Genomic DNA, 18,978 nt, shown 5'->3' with positions numbered 1-18,978 from the left:
TTGCAACAAAGGCTACTGCTCCTTGCCAAATTGGCCTCTTCGGAAGGGCCGCCCATCTCTGTGGCAGCTAGGTTGTTTTCCCTTAATTGAATGAATGAAATGCCCCTGAATTTCTTTATGTTGCTTCCACACACACACACACACCCTTTTAAGTATCCTTTGTTAGCTCAAGGGACAAGGGTCTGCTTTTGTCTCTGTTTACCCACTTAGAGGGGTGGCAATTCTTGTGAATAATAGGGTGCCTCACTCCCCATTCCTGCCTCTCATCTCCATAGGGGGGGGAAGGGGGCTGGGGGGCACAGCAAATCAAAAGATAACAGAGGAACAAGGGTGGGTGAAGAAAGAGGATTTAAAGGCATACCTCACCTCCTTCGGATTCAGAGATGTGAGGAAGTGAACATCTCCATTCTTCCTTATTCGTTGCCCTCCTTTCATCCCCCCCGCCTTTTTTTTTTAAAAAAAGTCATCTATAAAATACTTGCTTTATCTTCTTTGAATTAATCTTGCAAGCCAGGAACTGAAGGGGATAGATTGTACTTTGTTAGGCAGGGCTGGTTAACTTCTTCTTCTTCTTCTTCTTCTTCTTATTATTATTATTATTATTATTACTACTACTATTATTTATTTTATTTTATTTATTTATTTATTGAATTTATATACCACTCCTATACCCGGCAGTCTCAGGGCGGTTCACAGAACAAAATCAAAATATAAAACTACAAAATATATAATCAAAATAAAAACAACAACCCAATAGCCCCTCCAAAAAAAACCACCACGTTTTAAAAGAGCATAGGATGTCAATCAAATCAACCAAAGGCCTGGTTAAAAAGGAATGTTTTTGCCTGGTGCCTAAAGGTGTACAGTCAAACCTCAGTTGTCGAACGTAATCTGTTCTGGAAGCACTTCCAGATTCCAAAATGTTCAACAACCAAGGCATGGCTTCTGATTGGTTGCAGGAGCTTCCTGCACTCAAATGGAAGCTGCGTTGGACATTCGACTTCTGAAAAATGTTCAAAATCTGGAGCATTTACTCCTGATTTTTCAGCATTCAGGAGCCGAAATGTTCCAAAACGGAGGTGTTCGTGATTCAAGGTTTGACTGTATAATGAAGGCGCCAGGCGAACTTCCCTGGGGAGAGCATTCCACAGATGGGGAGCCACTGCAGAGAAGGCCCCCTTCTCTTGTTGCCACCCTCCGTACCTCTCGAGGAGGAACAACACGAAGAAGGGCCTCAGAAGATGACCTCAGGGTCCAGGTTGTTGTTGTTGTTGGAGTACACAAAGGTTACCTTCACACTTTGTCAGGCCAATGAATTTGGTCAAAAGCAGCTCCTGTCTCTCTCTCTCTCTCTCTCTCTCTCTCTCTCTCTCACACACACACACACACACACACACACACACACCTCCTGTCCCTGCTGATATATGCAGATCAGCTGAAGGGGAGAGTTATCCCTACCTGCTCATCAGATGATTCATATGATGACTGGTGGGGACACCCCCCCACCCGTACTGTGTCTGCTTTATATTATTTTTCTCTATGCTTCACTAAAATCGGAGGAGGGCAGGGGCAGAATAAATGCCTTTGGGGGCTAGATCAGGCCCCAGTCCGGGGGTTAGCCAGCCCTCCCATAAAGTTTGCAGCAGGTTAAAGCGAGCGTACTTGCCGTAAACCTTTGCGTTTACGACGCACTGCGGAGAGATCGGCACTTGCTGTCGTTTCCAGCTTCCATAACTCTTATGGCTCAGAATGCATGGCTTGAAAGGAACACGCCGTTTAGGCATTCCTAATCATTAGCACATTTTGGGTTGGAATTGCCAACTGAGCTGGGAGAGACTCTGTTGGTTTTGGTCTGCTCTAATCCAAACCAGCAAGACAATCTGGGCGTTATCTACGCCAGAGACTTGAATTGGTTTAATAGCTGTCCCCTCACCCCCAGAGAACTAACTGTGGGAATTCCAGTCATTTGAGGGAGAGACAAGGCAGAAGTCTTGAGCATCAGATTGTCAGCACGCTCAGAAAACTACAACCCCTGCGGTTCTTTGGGGCAAGGCCCTCGGCTGACGAAATTCCAAACTCAGTCGCAGCGGCCGGGAGCCAGTTTGCATTTCCATCCACACAGCCAGACAAAGTTTCTGCAAATCTTTATACTCGACCCGGTCTCACGGTGGAATGATTGGTGATAAACACATGTGGCGTGTACATAGCACTTCATACACATCATCTCAGTAAGGGATTCATCACTCTGTTCTGTCAGCAAACATTAAGGAAATGGGGTTGAAACTAGATACGATTGCAGGAGGAAAGAGGAGCTGAGGGAGTCAGTCAAGAAACTTTTTGCGCAACTGCTTTGCTTCACACTGAGCTTGGGGAAAAACCCACAGATTCAGCCACATCTTCTCAGGACATTGTTGTTTAGTCGTTTAGTCTAAAAGTTTTTTCTTGGTATGAGCTTTCGTGTGAATGCACACTTCTTCAGATACCAAATGTGCATGCACACGAAAGCTCATACCAAGAACAAACTTAGTTGGTCTCTAAGGTGCTACTTGATGGTAGAAAGTGAGGCGGAATTAAAGAACCTTTTAATGAGGGTGAAAGAGGAGAATGCAAAATATGGTCTCAAGCTCAGCATCAAAAAAACGAAGATCATGGCCACTGGGCCCATCACCTCCTGGCAAATAGAAGGGGACGAAATGGAGGCAGTGAAAGATTTTACTTTCTTGGGCTCCATGATCAATGCAGAGGGTGACAGCAGTCACGAAATTAAAAGACTCCTGCTTCTTGGAAGAAAGGCAATGACATACGTAGACAGCATCCTAAAAAGCAGAGACATCACCTTGCTGACAAAGGTCCGTATAGTTAAAGCCATGGTTTTACCAGTAGTGATGTATGGAAGTGAGAGCTGGACCATAAAGAAGGCTGATCGCCGAAGAATTGATGCTTTTGAATTCTGGTGCTGGAGGAGACTCTTGAGAGTCCCATGGACTGCAAGAAGATCAAACTGATCCATTCTCAAGGAAATCAGCCCTGAGTGCTCACTGGAAGGACAGATCGTGAAGCTGAGGCGCCAATACTTTAGCCACCTCATAAGAAGAGAAGACTCCCTGGAAAAGACCCTGATGCTGGGAAAGATGGAGGGCACAAGGAGAAGGGGACGACAGAGGACGAGATGGTTGGAGAGTGTTCTCGAAGCTACCACCATGAGTTTGACCAAACTGTGGGAGCCAGTGAAAGACAGGAGTGCCTGGCTTGCTCTGGTCCATGGGGTCACGAAGAGTCGGAAACGACTAAACAACAAAGGTGCTAATGGACATTTTATATATATATATATATATATATATATATATATATATATATATATATGTATATATATATATATGTATATATATATATATATGTATATATATTTCTACTGTGTCAGACCAACACGGCTACTTACCTGAATGTAGAACCCAAAAGCCAGTTTTGTGTTTTTTTATAGTGGGAGTAGATCACAGTCTCTTGGGAGTTGGACATCCCTGTTGTAGAGGGAAGTAAGGGGCAGATGGGGCTCATCCAAATGGGAAGGTAGCCTATCTAGGAGAAGGAAAACTCTGATCCTAAACCTCCACTGCCTTGCAAGATATCATCAGGAGATATAAGGTGTCAACCCTGCACAAATCTGGAGTGCGAGTCCCTAAGACAGTTCGATGGCACCTTGTTACGCCTCCTTATGTCAGCTCCTGCCACCAAGCTGGTGCCAAACATTTTGCTCTGCTTACCTTTGGACCACATTAGCAAGACCAAGAAAAGAGGGTCTTGTCATCTCGGCAGCCCAGGCCCTCCAGACACACTGCCCAGGCTTGCGTCCTGAGGAGGTGACTTCAGTGCTGCTAATGCAACAGTTCGACTTCAGAGAGCCAGCATGGTGTAGTGGTTAAGAGCGATGGACTTGTAATCTGGTGAACCGGGTTCGCTTCCCTGCTCCTCCACGTGCAGCTGCTGGGTAACCTTGAGCTAGTCACACTTCTCTAAAGTCTCTCAGTCCCACTCACCTCACAGAGTGTTTGTTGTGGGGGAGGAAGGGAAAGGAGAATGTTAGCCGCTTTGAGACTCCTTCGGGTAGTGATAAAGCGGGATATCAAATCCAAACTCTTCTTCTTCTCCCCCATGTAAAGACTAGCAGGGGGTGAAGGGTCTAAGTAAAAAAACCATGCTGTGTAGAGAACCAAGTAATCCGGATTTGTGGACAGGGGTGCAACAAAGTTCTCAGGGATTTTGAAATGATGATTCCAGTTGTGTCCATCTATGCCCCCACCCAAGCTCTTTCCGCCTCCAACTCTAATCTCTAAATCAACCCTCTAGAAGGAGCCTTCTGAGGGAAATAGGAGGGTTATGACTGGGACTAATTAAAGAGCTCTAATTGCCCAGATCATTAGCAGCAGATTATTCCGGCTACCAGTCTCTAAAAACTGCAAGGTAATCACTCGCTAATCTGAGTAAATAGCCTTGGCAGAAAGAGGGAAAATGTCATTGTATATATGGAGCAACTGGTTCTGTTTGCTTCCACCCTCCCAGATGTAGCTTCGCTCATTATTTATGCCGGAATGTCAGGCAAGAGCTATGCATGGGAAAACAATAATGACACTTGGTTTGGGACTCTGGTGCCTCAGTCTCTCGTCATGTTTGTTCACCTCCTCCTCTGCTGTGTGCCACGGAAGATAATGAGAAGCATCCGCTTCCCGGTGTAAATGAACTATGGTTAGTCAAGGGCAACCTTTGGTTAGTTTAAACTATGGCTTCCGGAAACGAGCCGAGGTGAAACCGCGTTTTGTGATCCTGCTGCGTTCCAACAAACCATAGCTAAAACAAACACAGACCCTGGTTCCAACACAATGACAATCTGTGTTTAATTTAAACCTGGAAGCAGATGCTACCACTCTTCTCCTCCACTGCTTGCTAAAGGGCCCTCGTATTTATGGGACCACCTCTCCTGGTATGCCCCACCGACCTGGTGGAATGCTCTGTCCCATGAGACCAGGGCCCTTCAAGATTTAACCTCCTTCCGTCAGGTCTGTAAGACAGAGCTATTCCGCCTGGCCTTTAATTTGAATTCAGCCTGATCTTCTATTTCCCTTCCCTTCCCTCCACCTCCCCTTTTATGAAGATTACCCGCTCTGAGACCCCAAAGCTAATTCTCCCCTGGCCTCCTCGCTGGCCCAAGTAGGACTAATTCAGCCAGCTAGCCCTTATTAGATGGATTTCCCCTAAATTGATTTCTGAACTTTGAATTTTATTGTTATTCATCTTTTTATACTGTATTTTATGCTGCATTTACAATTAAGTGTTTTAAATTTGTTATTAGCTGCCCTGAGCCCGGTTTTTTAACCGGGAAGGGCGGGGTATAAATAAAAAATTATTATTTTATTATTATTATTATTAAAGGAGGTGAAGGGAGAAAAGATGCTCAATTGCAAGGCTCAAATCTCATTTTCAAAAATTAATAGTGGCCTGGCTTAGCAGTCTTGTAGCCCTCCTGCATCATGGATTTTGTGCTCACCGCTTGTCCGTTATCCCTCAAACTACCATGATAAACAGGTGGTGCTCATCTGTGCTAACAGATGAGCCCTCAAGCTTGTTCGGTTTGGGCACCAAGCTTATAAAAACTTCCATTTGGGTCTCCTTGCCCAAAGTCCATTCATACGTTGACATTCTATTCTACAAGAGATTCCCCTTGAATTCTAAAGTGTCCTTGTGTTGCTGCAGGAAGTAGGCACTTACAAATGAAGGATGGGGAAGCTGTTGTTGGACTGAAACTCCCATCAGCCCCAGCCAGCATGGGCAATGGTCAGGGCTGATGGGAGTTGTAGTCCAACAACATCTTGGAGGGCCACAGGTGTTGGGAATCTGTGTACTTGCAGCTACTCACACAGAGTCAATTAAGGTTTGGCAGACAGCCAGAAGGCAATCTGAAGGAGTAAGTCTGCCTGGTGATAACAGAGACATGGAGACAGCTCCCTGATTGGTCAAGCTCTCTCAAAGGAATGATAATTAATGGCCTACTAACTAGAATGTGTTAGTTCAGAGTTCAGTGTTCAGTAGTTCTGTGTGTCAGTGTAGGAGTTGTGAGTCGTGTCAGAGAGAGCTAGCTATAGATCCGTGTTCTGTTCCTGTAAATAGTCCACTGTATATAATAAACACCTAACTACAAGTTCCTGGTTCCTGCTTTGTCTATCCTGTCTGCAGCCAAGTTGCCAATTGCTTCCGTGGTTTCTGTGTGTACTCTGCTAGGTCTGGCTAAGGTCCTGCAACTAGTCAGAAAGTTGCGAAACACCAATAGGTTTTCCGGTTTTCCCCATCCATAATAAGAATACTTCTACTGCAGTTAGTTTGGATATGCTAGCCAACCATAACTATTTCAGAGAGCAGAACTAGTTATCCTGAACTAAGATCCATCCACACTCTCATGAGGTGCTTAGGACAAATTTAGAGTTTTCCAGTGAACTAAAAGTGAGAGAACTGGAGACTCTCCTGTGACAGCATACCCTCCAACGTTTCTCCGATGAAAATGGGGATGTCCTGTGGAAAAGCAGGATATTCAGGGATCAAATCAGAAACTGGGACGCCTTCTGTAAATCCGGGGCTGTCTCTGGAAAATAGGGACACTTGGAGGGTCTGAGATAATATGAATATATGCGCTCAGGGAATGAAGGGGGGAGACAGCACCAGCTCACCATGCTTCTAGGCAAAATATACCGTATTTTTCACTCTATAAGGTGCACTAGACCACAGGACACACCTAGTTTTTGGAGGAGGAAAACAAGAAAAAAAATAATTCTGAATCTCAGAAGCCAGAACAGCAAGAGGGATTGCTGCGCAGTGAAAGCAGCAATCCCTCTTGCTGTTCTGGCTTCTGGGATAGCTGCGCAGCCTGCTTACGCTCCATAAGACGCACACACATTTCCCCTTACTTTTTAGGAGGGAAAAAGTGAGTCTTACAGAGCAAAAAATACGGTAAGTTACAAGAATCTCAGGAAGATCTGGTTGTAAGTTTAAGTGGAAACAGGATAATGACTGAAGACTGCAGACAAAGGATAGATGTACTGAATTGTTATGTCGTATTTATAGTCACCACTCAGATTGAAATTTGCCAACGATAAATGCAAGAAGCTTAATGCTGAACAAATGAAAATGGATGTCTGCAATTATTTTGCTAAAAACAGGGGGCGGGGGACGCTAGTCCCTGCCTTAACTTTGTTTTGATTTGCTCTGACAAAAAGGTACTCAAAATTAGGACTCGAGCAACACACTGGAACAGATCAATGATTAATTCGATAAGACAAACTCTGTGTTTAATACCTTGTTGACATTCCCAGCAGTCGATAAATCTGCCACTGCCAGTTCTTTTCAAATACTTGGCGCTTTGTTTCCTCGGTTATTACTAGATTATTTAAAATATACCGTTATAACGGAGGTAACGAAATTGTTTACGAAGATGCTGAAGCAAAAAATGGATAATCTCAATCACTTTTTGGGGTAGGTTTTTTAAAAGAGAGAATGTATTTTATTTTTGTAAATAGTTGGCTAAGAAGAGAGATAATGTAAATGGATAAATTGGTGGGCATATGTATGGCATAAAGAAGCAAAGCGAACGGAAGTGTCTTTTGTTAATGAAAATGAATCTTCCGCGTGGTTGTTTTTTTTTCTGGAATAAGAAAAATTGCAGTATAATTGATGCAGGGCATAATCTTTCTTTTACGTTCGCTATAGTAATTTGCAAATTATTCCATTTAGAGATGAGAAAAAAGTTGTTGTTTTTAAGGGTGGGGAGGACGTTCCCAGGTATCTTCCATTGTGATTGCATGTCCAACCACCCACAAATCGGGTCCAGATGCTTGCATGCCCTCTTAAAAAAAGAAATGTTGACTTAAATGGTGCAAATCTCCTTTTGTAGTGGAAGACCCAGTGCCAGATTTACGTATAAGCTAAACAAGCTATAGCTTAGGGTCCCACTCTCTTTGTGGGGGGGGGGGGCAAAAAAAATAAACGTGGGAAAAACCCTGGATGGACATTTCCAAAATATAAGATAAAAAATAAAGCTACATGCAGCAGCAGTGTTTTGTGTTGTGTAGGCTCCTATGATGTAAGTCATGGGCCCTGCCTGCTATCCTACTCCCTAAAATATCACTGGTTTGCTCCTTTCTATATATAGGGTGCCTACATTCTGCATGGACTGGTTGCACGGCAACCTATGCAAATGGCTTGAGATACCTATTAGGTCCATAAATCGCCATATAGCATATATTCAACACAAAAAGCAGTGACAATTGGTTGTTGACAAAGGACAGCTGGACATATAAAGGGCCCCGTTACCTTCAGTAGCTTAGGGCCTCGTCAAACCTAAATCCGGCCCAGGGAAGACCATTAACCACAGTTCTTGCAAGTCCCTGTTCATCTAGATACAACAGATAAGTTGCATATTCCTCTCACTCCCCGACCCTGTTTTAATTTCTCAATGGCTTCCTGGCGCGATGGAACTGTTATTTCCCTTTCTGCCATTCCAGAGGGCTGTCCCGGCTTGTGCAACGGCAACGGCAGGTGTACGCTTGACATGAATGGGTGGCGCTGCGTCTGCCAGCTGGGCTGGAGAGGGGCCGGCTGCGACACGTCCATGGAGACCGCCTGCGGCGACGGGAAGGACAACGATGGAGGTAAGGCACCCACCACTGTGGTTTGTCAGACTGCAGGTCTCCATTGGCCTGCACCATCCTGAAAATCGGAGGGGGGAGGGTGTCCCTGAATGTCCCCAAACGGCAGGCAGAGAATTTGCCTCGCATGCCCCAGCTGCCGGCTTCGATCGCTGGAATCGCCAAGGAGGACTAGGGTATCTCCCGTCTGAAACCATGGACAGCTGCCATTGGTCAGTGTAGAAATGCTAAGTTAGATGGACAAGTGGTCTGGCTCAATAAATTACAGTGGTACCTCGGGTTATATAGGCTTCAGGTTACAGACTCCGCTAACCCAGAAATAGTACCTCAGGTTAAGAACTTTGCTTCAGGATGAGAACAGAAACTGCGCGGCGGCAGCGGGGGGCCCCATTAGCTAAAGTGGTGCTTCAGGTTAAGAACAGTTTGAGGTTAAGAACGGACCTCTGGAACGAATTAAGTACTTAACCCAAGGTACCACTGTATTGCATTAAAGCAAACACTTCTGGAATTAAGCTCAATGTCCTGCAGAGGACGTGGACCGTTGGTCGGCCCAAGGCCTAGCTGAAGAGGAACGCTTTTGTCTGTTGCCTAAAGGTGTACAGTGGTACCTCGGGTTACAGACGCTTCAGGTTACAGACTCCGCTAACCCAGAAATAGTACCTCGGGTTAAGAACTTTGCTTCAGGATGCGAACAGAAATCGTGCTCCGGCAGCGCGGCAGCAGCAGGAGCCCCCATTAGCTAAAGTGGTGCTTCAGGTTAAGAACAGTTTCAGGTTAAGAACGGACTTCCAGAACGAATTAAGTACTTAACCCGAGGTACCACTGTAATGAAGGCACCAGGCAAGCCTCCCTGGGGGAGAGCGTTCCACTAATGGGGAGCCACTACAAAAAAGGCCCCGTTCATACTTTGCCAACATTTGGGCCTCTCATGAAGGAGGCAGTCCGGGTTGGTTCATATGGGGAGAGGCGGCCCTTGAGGTACTGCGGTCCTGAGGCATTTAAGGCTTTATAGGCCATTTAAGGCTTTATAGGGACTCTGTGGTTAAACCACAGAGCCTAGGACTTGCTGATCAGAAGGTCAGCGGTTCGAATTCCTGCCAAGGGGTGAGCTCCCGTTGCTCGGTCCCTGCTCCTGCCAACCTAGCAGTTCGAAAGCACGTCAAAGTGCAAGTAGATAAATAGGTACCACTCCAGCAGGAAGGTAAACGGCGTTTCCGTGCGCTGCTCTGGTTCGCCAGAAGCGGCTTAGTCCTGCTGGCCACATGACCCGGAAGCTGTACGCCGGCTCCCTTGGCCAATAAAGCGAGATGAGCACCGCAACCCCAGAGTCGGCCGCGACTGGACCTAATGGTCAGGGGTACCTTTACCTTTACTTTTACCTAGGTCCAAACAGGCACTTTAAATTGGGCCCAGAGAGTAATGGCAGCCAGTGCAACCGGTGTAATATGCTCAAACCGTCTTGCCCCAATGAGCAACCAGATAGATACCCTTCCTGCCTGCCAAGCACCTATTATTTGCCCCAAATTTTTATTCTCATAAGGCTAAACCACCTCTCCTGTGGCGACATGCCTTTTTACTTTTCTTTCAATACTGCTCTATTGAGTAATGTCAGCCAAGTTTTTAAAGTTGGCTATTAACAGCATAGGTTAGGATCTTGTTGCCAATAAAGCTCTAGTAGTCTGCTAACTTTGGATTAGAAGTTAGGAAACATTGCACTGCAAGGGAGATAGAGGAATTTATAATTTGTTTTTGTTTTTTGTTTTTTGTTTTTTAAATTAATTTTCACATAAACAAATATACATAACATATAATACAGAAAACGATACAAATGAATAAAAACAATAAAGTAAGAAATGATAGAGAAACAAACATAAACAAATACAATATAATACACTTACATAACAAATTAAAACGTAACGTCAAATAATTCTCATTATACTACTTACATTATCTGTATTCTTTGCACAGATTCATATTATTTTATTTTGTATATAGATATATAATCCACTATTATATTTTAAATAATACTTGGTTATCAGTATCACTCTATTTCTGCAAGTACTGTACATTTTCAAGTATTCTTTAAATATTTTCCATTCCCTAAATAACTTTTGGTTTGACATTCCTCTAATTTTTCCACTCGATTTTGCTAGTTTCAGGTATTCTATCATAAGAATTTGCCACTCGGTAATCGTTGGTAAAATTTCATTTTTCCAATTTCTTGCCACTCTTATTCTGACTGCCGTAACCGCGTACATAAACAATGGTCTTATATTTTTTTGATTACCGTATTTTTCGCTCTATAGGACGCACTTTTTCCCCTCCAAAAATGAAGGGGAAATGTGTGTGCATCCTATGGAGCGAATGCAGGCTCCTTGCGCTGCGCTCCGAAGGCTTCAGCACGCGCCTGCCTGGAAGCCGGAGGAGGAACAGAAGGGACTCCTCTTCTCCGCTGGCTGCCTTGGCTTGTGCCATAACTGTGCGCAACCCCTCCGGCAGGGAGAGGTTGCGCGCAGCCTATACACTGCTCTTTGGGGCTGGGGGGGAAATAAGATTTTTTTCTTGATTTCCCCCTCTAAAAACTAGGTGCGCCCTATGGTCTGGTGCGCCCTATGGAGCGAAAAATACAGTATGTAAACCCCATCAACGTCACCCATACAGTTGTGAGGGGCCATGTGAGTTATGGCAAAGGGTCATAGCTCAGTGGAGGATCATCTGCAGAAGGTCCCAGTTTTAATCCCTGGCTGCTGCCAGTCAATAGTGAGCTAGGGAAACCAATGTCTTGACTCTGCAAGTCAGCTCCCTCCTGTTCCTAAGACAGCAGTAAAACACATGCATTGTCTGTGCTACCGTATTACAAGAGCAATTCTATTTCAAGGGGAGGGAGGTTGGAGGTAAACCCAAGGGAGATTATCTGTTGCAGAAGGACCCAAGGTTGTGGTTTTTCAAACCATATATCGAATGCTTAAGATAGTTTTGACATCTGGTGTGGTAAATGGCCCAGATTACTTCCTTTGGAAAAAGATTTAGAAATGAAGGTGCAGAAACTGCGCCTGTCTCTCGCTCCCCCCCCCCCACGCCAGTGTATAAAAACATACATGCTATAAAACAAAGGACACTTTCTTCTCTCCCGCGAAACTAGATACCTCCGTCTTCATTTCTGTTTACAACAGGCTCAAAGCAGCGATGCCATTCACCACACCAGATGTGTCAAATATGTGGATTTAGGCTCTAATCTCTGCTTCTGTGAGAGAGGACCAAAAATTGCCTTTTGGGGGAGTGGTGAGGGAAAAAATGTGGTTTTTTGGACAGGCAATCTGGACCCAAAACAGAACAGAAGAATGGAAGCTGTGGTTGTTATTGTCAGAGAGTGTTGCTCAAAGCTGGAGTGCTCCTGGTCAATATTGCATATATATATATATATATATATATGGCAATTTTGGGACATGCCTGCACAAGAATTTTCTTCCCACAAAGTAGCACTTTCAGCTGACAGCTTGGAGTATAACTGGAACACGGGATGGGGAAGAAATTTGATCATTATTTTTGCGTTTTAATTGGAAACTACCAATAATAATATATGAAGCAAAACACAGCTGTCCCCTTTGCACCTCTGGATTTTGCAGTGCAGTTTCCCAACCAACTAGTGTGTACAACGATGCATGTATTTAGAGAAAGTGTGCCTAACCAATGCATTTGTTGGTTTTTAATACAAGAGACGCGGGTGGCGCTGTGGGTTAAACCACAGAGCCTAGGACTTGCCGATCAGAAGGTCGGCGGTTCGAAACCCTGCGACGGGGTGAGCTCCCGTTGCTCGGTCCCTGCTCCTGCCAACCTAGCAGTTCGAAAGCACGTCAAGTGCAAGAAGATCAATAGGTACCGCTCTGGTGGGAAGGTAACCAGCATTTCCGTGCGCTGCTCTGTTTCGCCAGAAGCGGCTTAGTCCTGCTGGCCACATGACCCGGAAGCTGTACGCCGGTTCCCTCGGCCAATAAAGTGAGATGAGCACCCCAACCCCAGAGTCGTCCGCGACTGGACCTAACGGTCAGGGGTCCCTTTACCTTTACCTTTACCTTTAAGAACAGAAGGAGATCATGCTGGGAGAGGCCAATGGGCCATCTAGTCCAGCATCCTATTCTCACAGCAGCCAATTAGATGCCTGTGGGAAATCTGCAAGCAACACCTGAGCACAAGAGCAACTCTCCCCGCTCCTGTGGCTTCCAGCAGCTGGCATTCAGAAGCATTTCCTGCCTTTGACTGTGGGGCCACAGCACAACCAACGTGGCTCATAGCCATCAGTGGCCCTTCTCCCAATGCCCCTTTGTCCCTGTTTCGGTTCCAACCTGGATCAGGTCCCCCTGTGCTTGCAATTTGTTCTCATCCGCTTCAGCGGGACAGCTGGAACAGATGACTGCATCCGTTGCTGGCTTCCGCCTTGGCTTCTCTGCCTCAGATTAAGACTGTAAAGGCCAAAATTCAACTTCCAATGGCAGTAGGCATGTGGTTTGGGGGGGGGGGAACCATCAGCGGAGCATCTGGGACCAGGCAAGGATGCTGCAGAGGCAGCATTGCACCTAATATTTCTTCCTGTCCATGTGCAGCTGAGGTTTCTTCCCCTCCTGCCCGCTCCTCTTTCCTTGTTTCCTTTATTCTGCTAGCATGACAAAGGACCTTTCCTCCCCCCCCCCCGACGTCTTTAGAGCTCTTAAAAACTCTCTGAAAGTGGATCCTCAGCTCCCCTTGACTTTTAATGGGTGTTGCAGGATTACGCTCCCTTTGGCTCAGGGAAATTTAGGAGCTGCGTGTGTTGGGCAGATCGAGCCGCACACAACCTGTGCAGAAATACACACACACAAAACCAGGAAGGCTTAAAGCCTCAAAGAGAAAGAAGCAAATAAACGGACCCTTGCTACTGTGTTCTTTCTTTTTTTAAAATAAAAATAAAAATGACGGTCATAAAAAACCAGTTGTCAACATGACGTCTTTTGGCAAACAGCAAGGATTTAATAAATAATGTTGCTCTCTCTTCCCACAATCGCTTATCTGGTTATTCTGGGCGTCGGGAGACCAAAGCCACATTTATAAACCTGAGCTGGTACAGTGCAGCGGTTATGAGACTGAGCTATTGACTAGTTAAGGTCCCTGCCTGAGTCTTCCCACATCCACCACACCCTACCAATTTTGGGGCAGAAATACTTGCCAGAATTTACAGAACCACAACAGAACATCAGGCATGGAAAGCTTCCCCATACAGGGTGCCTTCACACATCTACAGAAGGTCGTATCAGTATTATCCTCCGCCAGGGCCTTCTCAGTGTTGGCACCGACCTGGTGGAATGCTCTGTCCCATGAGACCAGGGCCCTGCAGGATTTAACCTCCTTCCGCAGGGCCTGTAAGACAGAGCTACTCCGCCTGGCTTTCAATTTGAACTTAGCCTGATCTTTTATTCCCCTTCCTTCCTTCCTTCTCCCCCTTTTTATGAAGATTACACGCTCTGGGATCCCACAGCTAATTCTCCCCTCGTCTCCTCACTGGCCCAAATAGGACTAATTTAGCCAGCTAGCCCTGGTGATCATCTAATGTTTATTGCATGGATTTCCCCCCTAAATTGATTTTTGAATTCTGAATTTATTGTTATTCACGTTTTATACTGTATTTTGTGCTGTTTTTTGTTGCATCAATTAAGTGTTTTAAATTTGTTGTTAGCCTGAGCCCAGATTTCTGAACCGGGAAGGGCGGGGTATAAATAAAAATTATTTATGATGATGATGATGATGATGATGAACTCAGGTATATCAACTAGGCACCAAATGGCTTCTTAAACCAGGGTTGTAGTCGCCAAAACAGAATGTCTAGTTGCCATTTTGGGGCAAGACGGCTCAAAAGTCTTGGTTTTCTCAAAGGATGGACTGGCTGTGATTGATTCTCAGTTAAAACATCTGGTTAGTTCAGATGACAACCTTGAGCTCTGAGAACTTAAAGAAGAAAAGCCACTTGATCCAGGGCTGGTACACATACACATTGGCCCATTCCAACCTCTTTTTCTTAATGGTGAACACAGACCATTCATAACATAAGAATACTCTTCACAACTGGGAGCAGGGCATTGGGGCTGGGGTAAGTGAAGACAAGCGACATCAATTAACTACAACGTTATTCACTGCTCCTGCTCAGGCTGCACAGATAAAGCATTTCGGTTCCTGAAATTCATTCCAATTGTGCAGATAAAATATAACAGAGAGAATTATACTGGATGGGGTATTAGTGTGCATGAAAACAGCCCAGATCCAAGTATCCTCATCTTCAGATAGTGGAGCTGTCAGGCGACATCCTGGCGCCCAGGCATCTTCACTTGCTCGCAAGTGGTCAAAACACTGGCTAATGTCAAGCTCTGGGTCGTACAATTATTTATCTCTTGGACATCTCAGGGGAGGACATTCCACAGGGCAGGCACCACTACCGAGAAGGGCATCCTTGTGCTGGCTGAGTGAGTTGCATGGATACTGTGCATAAAGAGCAAAATGAAATAAAAATAGCAGACAAGTAAAGAAGGAGAATTGAAGCATAGAGGATCAGGAAAGGCCTGAATAAAAAGATGTGTTTTCAGAAGGAGAGTTTCCCAAATCGCAAAGGGAAGGATGCACCAAACTGCTTTCCGGGGGTCCAGTCTTGCCCTGAGTGCAGTGGTACCTCGGGTTAAGAACTTAATTCGTTCCAGAGGTCCGTTCTTAACCTGAAACTGTTCTTAAACTGAAGCACCGCTTTAGCAAATGGGGCCTCGTGCTGCTGCCGCATGATTTCTGTTCTCATCCTGAAGCAAAGTTCTTAACCTGAGGTACTGTTTCTGAGTTAGCGGAGTCTGTAACCTGAAGCGTATGTAACCCGAGGTACCACTGTAATTAGAAAAATCTTAATACAGTGGTACCTCGGTTTAAGTACTTAATTCGTTCCGGAGGTCTGTTCTTAACCTGAAACTGTTCTTAACCTGAAGCACCACTTTAGCTAATGGGGCCTCCTGCTGCCGCCGCTGCACAATTTCTGTTCTCATCCTGAAGCAAAGTTCTTAACCTGAGGTACTATTTCTGGGTTAGCGGAGTCTGTAACCTGAAGCATATGTAACCCAAGGTACCACTGTAATTAGAAAAATCTTAATATAGTGGTACCTCGGGTTAAGTACTTAATTCGTTCTGAGGTCTGTTCTTAACCTGAAACTGTTCTTAACCTGAAGCACCACTTTAGCTAATGGGGCCTCCTGCTGCGGCCACGCCACTGGAGCACGATTTCTGTTCTCATCCTGAAGCAAAGTTCTTAACCCGAGGTACTATTTCTGGGTTAGCGGAGTCTGTAACCTGAAGCGTCTGTAACCTGAAGCGTCTGTAACCCGAGGTACCACTGTATTCTCTGTTTGTATACTGTTTTCTTGGACAAACAATTAACTTCACTGCTTGTCTCTGAGACTCTGTGCTGACCAGCAGCTGAACCAGCCCTGACACTATCGCTGTTCTGTATATTGTTCCGGCCACCTGCTTCTGCTTCCCCTATTGAGTGTGTATCTTTCCTTTTCTGCCCGACCCACAGATGGACTGATGGACTGCATGGATCCAGACTGCTGCCTTCAGCCCCTGTGCCATACCAACACACTCTGCCTTGGCTCCCCAGACCCCCTGGATATCATACAGGAGACACAGCCCCCGGTGTCACAGCAGAACCTTTATTCGTTCTACGACCGGATCAAATTCCTGGTTGGCAAGGACAGCACACACATCATCCCTGGGGAGAACCCTTTCAACGGAGGGTAAGTGCTTTCCTTTGCCCCATTCCCAACAAGGATCAAAAGTGTTCTTGTGCCATAAGAAAGAGCCCTGCTGGAAGAGAGCATTCCTGCTTTCCTGGCTGACCAGCCAGATGCCACAATGGGAAGCCCACAAGCAAGACCTGAGCCTCACAACACGCTGTTCTCAGGGTCATAGAATCGTAGAGTTGTAGAGTTTGAAGGGGCGCTGAGGATCATCCAGTCCAACCCCCTGCAAGACAGGAATTGAAATTGAATACTGAATATTTATTGTCACTTGTACAACTTGTATACAGTGAGATTACACCAGCACCCCCCTACTCAGCTCTCTTTGTCTTAATTCCCCTCGTTTATTGATGCACACCCACCAAACCCGAAAGTCAGTTGCCCTGTTGTTATCTTTTCATTCAGCAGCCTAACAGCCCACGGATAGAAGCTGTTCTTTGCCCTGTTGGTGCGACTAATCCTGCTTCTATATCTTCTGCCCGAGGGCAGGAGATCAAGAAAGTGCCGGCCAGGGTGTGAATCATCCCTGAGAATTTTCCTCACTCTCCTGAGGCAATGTTCTTCTGCGATGTCGTCCAGCGGATTCACGGGACAGCCCATAATATCTTGTGCTGTATTCACCACCCTCTGTAGGCACTTCCTGTCAGATGATGTCCAACCAGCGTACCGCAGTGTGATGCAATATGAAAGGACACTTTCTATTGTTGACCAGTAGAAGGCGATCATCAAACGTTGATTGACATCATTCTTCCGCAATACTCTGAGGAGACGGAGTCTCTGTTGGGCTTTCTTAACCACCTGGGTTGTATTTATTTTCCAAGTAAGGTCTTCACTGAGATAAACTCCTAGGAATTTAAAGGAAGAGACTCTCTCCACACAGCCCTCCCCAATGCACAGCGGGGCTAGTTCTCCTCTCTTCCTCTGAAAGTCCAACACCATCTCCTTTGTCTTGCTGATATTAAGGTGCAAGTTGTTCCCTAGGCACCATGTAGATATTTTTTAGACCTCCCCTCTATACGCTGATTCGTCTCCAACTGTTAATAAACCCATTATGGTGGTGTCATCTGCAAACTTAATAATTGCAGTCGATAATGTATCATCTGGAATATGGGGATTGAACCTGCAACCTTGGCATTATCAGCACCACGCTCTAACCAACTGAGCTATCCGGTCTATGATGCGGCTGGTAGCCATTGGCATAGGAGTCAGGAACACACAACCCTGTAATAAATCAGCAACTGCCAAGCCATCGTTAGCACTCTCCTCCATGAATTTGCCCAGTCCTCCTTTAAAGCCATCCAAATTGGTGGCCATCACTGGCCTCATGTGACAGGGAGTTCCATAGTTCAAACCCCTGCACTGTGTGGATAAGTAATTTTAGAATCTTTCCGGAGCCTTCCGGCCTTCCACTTCACTGGCTACCCAGGAGTCTAATGTTATGGGAGAAGGAGAAACTATTTTCTCTATCCATGTTCTCTTTTATATGGAGTGTTCAAAAATGGCGCATGTACACAACACACACACCAGTTTGCAGTCTGAAGTGGTACAGCCTGTTGCCTCAGCGATCTACCACTTCACTCTGTTGTGTGCTCAGGCAGGGCTGGTCCAAAATAGTCAGCAAGGGAGCGTTGCTAAAGAAAACCCCAGGTTGCCTTCATCCTGTAAAGGTAAAGGGACCCCTGACCATTAGGTCCAGTCGCGGACGATTCTGGGGTTGCGGCACTCATCTTGATTTACTGGCCGAGGGAGCTTCCGGGTCATGTGGCCAGCATGACTAAGCCACTTCTGGCAAACCAGAGCAGTGCACGGAAATGCCGTTTACCTTCCCGCCAGAGTGGTACCTATTTATCTACTTGCACTTTGATGTGCTTTCGAACTGCTAGGTTGGCAGGAGCTGGGACCAAGCAATGGGAGCTCACCCCGTTGCGGGAATTTGAACCGCTGACCTTCTGATCGGCAAGTCCTAGGCTCTGTGGTTTAACCCACAGTGCCACCCGGGTCCCTTTGCCTTCATCCTGTAGGTAGGAGTTATTTTCCCAGGACAGCGACCCGGAGTTATCAATCTCCCAATCTTGGTGGAGTAAACAAGCTGTGATCTGCTCTCTGGTGCCAATACGAGCCTTGTAATAAACAAGCCTGCACTGGGAAGATGCTGTTGGAAATGTCATCCCACCAGCATCCCAGCTAATGGTTGGAGAAAAAAACATTTCCTGTGGCATTTCTGTCTCCCAGGAACTTCCTTTTAAGTGAACATCACACCAGAGCCATACCTAATGAGGCTGTGTTTGGGGCGGGGTGCTGCTGCTGCTGCTGTTTTCTGTTTGGGTCTGTTTGCTCTTTTGACAGACAGGTAGCTTTTGTTACGCGTAGATCTGATGTCACGTTTAATGAGCTTTTCCAGTTGGCAGCTTAATGACCTGTAAGGTTTCTCCTGCCAGCCTGTTGCAGTTCGCCTAATGTTCTCCCCACAAAGAGGCTGTTCTAAATTCCTT

At 45.8% G+C, this 18,978-nt stretch overlaps 1 protein-coding gene across 9 annotated transcripts in view; it reads left to right on the top strand.

The window, feature by feature from the left end:
• The window catches only part of TENM4 (teneurin transmembrane protein 4), a 680,333-nt gene that overhangs the window by 571,421 nt on the left and 89,934 nt on the right, over positions 1–18,978 (top strand). For all 9 annotated transcript variants that reach the window (XM_053385165.1, XM_053385169.1, XM_053385167.1 and 6 more), the window contains 2 exons: positions 8,544–8,690; positions 16,267–16,483. In XM_053385165.1, the coding sequence (XP_053241140.1) occupies positions 8,544–8,690; positions 16,267–16,483 (364 nt within the window). The remainder of the gene's footprint in view (positions 1–8,543; positions 8,691–16,266; positions 16,484–18,978) is intronic.

The sequence above is a fragment of the Podarcis raffonei genome, chromosome 4, assembly GCF_027172205.1.
Source record: "Podarcis raffonei isolate rPodRaf1 chromosome 4, rPodRaf1.pri, whole genome shotgun sequence".
NCBI classification, from domain to species: Eukaryota; Metazoa; Chordata; class Lepidosauria; order Squamata; family Lacertidae; genus Podarcis; species Podarcis raffonei.
The sequence above is the reverse complement of the archived record's forward strand: the minus strand, read 5'-3'. Positions and strand labels throughout refer to the sequence as shown.